Source organism: Loa loa (assembly GCF_000183805.2).
Source record: "Loa loa unplaced genomic scaffold supercont3.209, whole genome shotgun sequence".
Lineage (NCBI taxonomy): Eukaryota > Metazoa > Nematoda > Chromadorea > Rhabditida > Onchocercidae > Loa > Loa loa.
In genome coordinates, this window is record NW_018108389.1 from 80,884 (window position 1) to 86,229 (window position 5,346).

The 5,346-nt window shown below is 32.8% G+C and overlaps 2 protein-coding genes across 2 annotated transcripts in view; both read left to right on the plus strand.

The window, feature by feature from the left end:
• The window catches only part of LOAG_18160 (nuclear pore protein), a gene marked incomplete at its 3' end in the record, with an annotated part of 7,875 nt that extends 6,508 nt beyond the window's left edge, over positions 1 to 1,367 (plus strand). The window contains exons 10-13 of the mRNA XM_020450826.1: positions 329 to 543; positions 830 to 902; positions 985 to 1,102; positions 1,348 to 1,367. Coding sequence (XP_020305451.1) covers positions 329 to 543; positions 830 to 902; positions 985 to 1,102; positions 1,348 to 1,367 — 426 coding nt within the window. The remainder of the gene's footprint in view (positions 1 to 328; positions 544 to 829; positions 903 to 984; positions 1,103 to 1,347) is intronic.
• Positions 1,368 to 2,152: 785 nt separating this feature from the next.
• On the plus strand, positions 2,153 to 5,189 carry LOAG_12304 (hypothetical protein). The gene is made up of 7 exons (XM_003147817.2): positions 2,153 to 2,306; positions 2,927 to 3,036; positions 3,159 to 3,278; positions 3,486 to 3,568; positions 3,683 to 3,851; positions 4,462 to 4,558; positions 4,852 to 5,189. Exons 1-7 carry the CDS (start codon positions 2,205 to 2,207, stop codon positions 5,074 to 5,076), a joined length of 906 nt encoding a protein of 301 aa, XP_003147865.1. The 5' UTR covers positions 2,153 to 2,204; the 3' UTR covers positions 5,077 to 5,189.
• Positions 5,190 to 5,346: the final 157 nt, after the last annotated feature.

Here is a 5,346-nt window from a genome sequence, read left to right on the forward strand (position 1 = left end):
TTTTAGGCAAATCAGCAAAAGGTATGGCTTCCATTTTTTTTTTTTTTTTTTGCTTATTTTAACCTCTTTGCCTCCAAAACTTTAAAGCCCATTTTCCCGTCTTCTTCTTTTGCTTTGGATTTGGTTTCTTTAAAATCATTAATTTTTTACTATAAATGATGTGCTGTTCTTGATCGGAGATCATTTAGCTATTTGTTCTTCCGGATTCAAAGTTTAAGCACTTTCAGCATGTAATTACTCGGATAAATTTCTTACTTATTTTTTGAATCTCATTCTGGATTTCATCATTTTATCACGGAGATACGATTTCGTAAGTTGATTGTTGTAGGTTCTTGATGTAAGCGAAGAGATCAAACAGCTGGAAGAGGAGAAGGACCGGTTTTTGCACGCTGTTGATTTCATTTCTCAACAGCAAACTGAACTTGAATCTTTAGTTGTTGATCTGGAAAAAGCTTTGGGTCTTAGTGATTGGACGGAAATGGCACCAATAGGACTACCGGATCCAGGTGTAGCTACTCATGCCGACATGCAACGACAGGCTATGTAAGCTTGTTTTTGATAATGTTAGTAGCCTAATCACGCCCATTTTGTTACTTGAAATTGGCCTATTTTGCGACTTGCAATTTGCAGTTGTTGATCTTAATTTCTCACCTGTTATAAGTAACATCTTAATTCTCTTGTTGAAAGGTTTTTGTCACTAGCGTATGTTTTTCGTTATATGGAAACGTAAATCATAAAATAAGTGATCAGATATTATTGTTATTTCGACCGATATAAGTTTCTTTGCGCAAATTAATCTCAAAGTTGCTAATAATTTGCCCGGTTTTAGGTTGCAGTTACAGTTACAGATTGATGCGCAGCTGAAACAAGCAGATGATGATATAAATGACATTATCGAACAGGTGCATTTACATTTCATGAGTTAGAAATTTCTGTATTGTGTGCAGAATTCGAAATATCTAAAAGATAAATTCAAATTTCCAGGTTAAAGAACTACAAAGAATTAGTCAAGGTGTCGATGATCAGGCTGAAACAGCAGACCAAATTGCGCAGATCCTTAGGCGTCAGTTGGATGCTCTTCAGTGGATTGATGAACAGAGCTGTTAGTCTTTCCTTTTTTTTTCTCTGTTATGAATTTTTGCTCGTTTTAATCGGATTTAATTACACTTTGATAGGAAACAGCATAGTTTGGATTGCAAGGTTTTCATATCCCAACACGTAATGTTAAGTTCTGTAATTAATAGAGGTCTCCCTACACAAGAAGTTCAACCATACATATTTTTCAAGTCAGTGCTCATTCTTACGGCCTATATTTCAAAAATCTGAATAATTTCATTTCCATTGCAGGTGATTTGAAAAAAAAGTAACGAAATTGTCGGAAGGTTTATTGATCAAATAAATGGAAGTTTGATCTTCTGTGGATAGATCTTTTTATAGTGCTCTGTTTTGTATCAGTTTCAAGGAACGATAGAAACAGATAGAGTTCATCCGTAAATATGTTTGAACTGTTTTTGGTATTTTCGGTGCTTTGTTTTTGACTTCTATTAAAAAAACATAAAACGAGAGACAATTAGTTGCCCTTCAAGCTTATATTTTAGAAAAAATATAGGCTTACGTTTTAGGAAAAACGGTAAAACGTAATCCAGTATTTTTTAATTTATTCTCTTGCTTAACTAGAGCTATGTCTCGATTTTTTGCAAAGTATGCAAATTATACTTCATTCTTTAATGTTCTCCTTTTGTTTTTCATGTCATATTGTATTCTTTGTGCTTATCGCGTGGTCAGCCTTTCAGAGTGAAATACACGGGGATGAATTGCAAATCTGCTTGACTTGTTGATTTTGGGGTATCTTTTCCCAAAAATTTCTCTTTTTGCTTTGTGCAATTTTGCTTATTTGTCATTGATTTTGTTTTCTCATGAAGAATGAATTTGTGCATTTTGTTTTCTGTTAAACATAGCAACTAATGATAGAATGGAACCATTTTCTTATCAGATGTTGGTAGGAGGTTTTATATGATGAAAAGTTTATGGATACTTTTTCTTTTCAAAAATTATTTTTGATACCGATTTCATGACGAGAGAGAAAGAAGTTTTTTCTATGACTCAACTTGTAAGGCATTTTTCCGTTAAAAGATGATTTTTCTTTGCTTGCTCCTAACGTATTTTACACCAGAAATCTGATTTCTTCCCTTTAGAGTCTTGTTATGGATAAGCAAATCCTTGTTGTTGGATTGACATGCGTCGATATCATCAATTACGTCAGGAGCTATCCAGTTGAAGATAGTGATTCTCGAATATTAAAACAGGTGATTAGGAATGTGAAATCAGTTCCTTTCATTTGTCGCGATTTGAGATTATTTTTTCTATTACTTTTTTTTTTTTGGCAACACTACAATGACTGCTGGTTCGTATTAGCAAACTATTCTAATGTTCCCTGAATAGTGGAAAGATTTTGGTACAAGCGTATAATCTTAATAAAATCAATGTTTTTCGTTTTTATCACATAGCAGGCTATTAAAGAAGTCCACACTGTGCTTTAAATTCAGTTTATCTTTTTCTAAGATTTTCTACTTACCGGGATAGCTTTCCTAAATATCAAGGAATACTGCAGAATTACGGGAAATTGAGAATTTAAGAATGGTTCGGAACATGCAATATATCCCAGTTTCAAGCCATTCTTATATTCCTTCCTTTTCTAGCCAATCAGTACGTCTAGTAAATTCGATATAACATATTTGGATAATTAACCAGTTCTTTTTTGATATAAATTACTCTCTGCAGTTTCATTTCAATCCACCGAAAGAAATTGATATATTGAATAAGTAAAACAATCCAAATGCGTGTTGCAGCGTACCTATCCTATAATTTTTTTTTTTTGCAAGAACGAATTTGCAGCATTAATTTGATGGTTTGGCTAATGTTGTAGATTTGGACACCTGGAGGCAATGCAACCAATAATGTGATCGTATTGAATCAGCTCAATCCTTATTCAGTACTATTTTCCCCAATTCCAATCAACTGCACCCTTATTACATCGTAAGAATATTAATTTTTAAAACGCTTTCCTCATGCTATGTTCCATATTTTAGACTTAAAATGATCGTTCTGTTCTTTTTCCCCCTTTACATTATTCCTAAAGCTTGTTTAGAGGATTTCAGGTTATTGGCCAAAGTTGGTATTTCATTGAAACACTGTCTTCATCGTTTGGATGGTGATTTGCCGACGTCAACAGTAATTGTCAGTGAGGGGACTGGCTCCAGAACGATTATGCATTACAGGTAATTGTACTCTATATAATGTGTATGTCAAGAAAAAAGAAAGTAATGACGAATAATATGGAAATCAGGAAATTACCTTCAGACTGCATCCATTCAAGTTTATATTTAAAATTAAGTTCAAACTTACGAATTTGATGAAGTTATCATTAAGCATTACCTGTTGATACCGGCATCTAAAGCATGTATTTTCTTTTAATATTATTGCAGAGGGCAGTTGCAAGAGCCAAATTGCGACGAGTTTCAGCTCGCTTTCCCAGATATCAACATTTTTTCCTGGATACATTTTGAAGGTTCATAATTTTCTTGATTTTCAAATTAGTAATGTAAGCACTTTTCGTAGGATCCTACGAATTGCTTTCTTCATCTTTTCATAATATTCATATTTTCTTTTTCTTCTTTTTCAGGAAGAAATTTTGAAAATCTTATCACGATGATAGAATATGTTCATATATCGCGACAAAATAATGAAAGGCCAAAATTATCATTGGAATGTGAAAAAGTTCGAGATTTTGAAACTCTTGAAAATGCTATACCATTTGTAGACGTTATCTTTGTGTCGAAAGATTTTGCAAGGTATCTTGGTGTCTTTAACACTTTGATCTCTATGTAAATCTATGGGACATGCAGATATCTTTTGTTAACATTGATAAAAGAAATGGTTTGGAAGGAACAATCAATAGACAATTCATTAAACTGGAATAGTCATCTCTTGATGAATTCGGAATTACTGGTTGGGTCAAACGATATGTTGTATTATTCATCTCATTTAATTTGCCTATCAGTAAGGTAGTAGTAGTGCCGGTAGCGGTGGTAGTTTCGAATCACTGATAGAGTTGAATACTATCTCATAGTGTGCGGAATGCTATTTCATGTCATCTCATATCACGCTTTGTAGTATACGTCATAAAATAGTATTCTCTTTCGGGAAGTATTCCCTTTTTGTTTTCCGATAGTTCAGGATGGATGCTTTGCAGGAAATCTTAGGAATTAAATTTGCAGATGAAAATTCAAATTTCAAAAATCAGAAAAAACCAGTTGTGACAAACCAAGTTTTTTTCTTTTTGTTGTCATAGTGATACTTATCGAAACAGTATGAATTCGGGAAAAGCAAGGAAGTAAACAGTCAACTTTTAACAAACATGTATTTCTACATTATTGCCAACCATTAACAAATCATATTTAGGAAGAAGGGTTTCCAAAATAAGGAAGAAGCTGTATTTGGTATGCAGCAAAATTTCGGTGCTTCACGTGCTATCGTAATTTGTCCATGGGCTGAACAGGTTTTAATTTTTGAACTTGCTGTTTCATTTGTGAATTGTGAACAATTCCTACAACTTTTAATTTGAAAAGTCTGAATAATTTGAAAATTGTTATCACGAGCTTTTTTTTGTGAAAAAAAAATTGTATCATTTGTAAAAAATCATTTGTAAAAATTATATTTTTGGAATAGAATAATGAGAACTAATGTTAACGTTTTAGGATATCCTTAATTATAATGATTGTTGTTATTAAGCTGATTAATAATAAAGGAATCTTTTGTTATTTTCAATAAGCTATTGCTATTTATTTCCAGGGCGCAGCTGCTCGACATACTGCCAATGGAGAGATGATATCAGTAGATGCATATATGCAAGCTGGACCAGCTATTGATACACTTGGAGCTGGGGATTGTTTTATCGCATGCTGTATACATTTCCTCAATGAGGGTAACAGTTTAAGAGAGGTGCTAGTAAAAGCTTGCCGAATTACTGGCAAAAAAGTAGCTAAACGAGGATTGCTTGAATTGGACGTAAGCTGAAGAAACAGTTCTTAAGAGATGCGAAATCTCAATATGAATATAAATTGGGCAAGACAGTGGATAATTTTAGTAACGAATGATAAAGAGTTAAAAAAGAGGTGATCAGGCTTCCGGAAATATTATTGTCGCTCTTTGATTCTTTCCGAAACCGTCGTCATACTATTTTAGACACTACAAGTACTATTACGTACACTGATACATATATATATATATATATATATATATATATATATATATATATATATATATATATATATATATATATATACT

Coding starts and splice junctions, on each gene's coding strand:
- LOAG_12304 (XM_003147817.2), top strand. CDS start 2,205: ATGGATAAGCAAATCCTTGTTGTTGGATTGACATGCGTCGATATCATC. Junction 3,279..3,485: donor AGAACGATTATGCATTACAG/GTAATTGTACTC, acceptor ATATTATTGCAG/AGGGCAGTTGCAAGAGCCAA. Junction 4,559..4,851: donor TTTGTCCATGGGCTGAACAG/GTTTTAATTTTT, acceptor ATTTATTTCCAG/GGCGCAGCTGCTCGACATAC.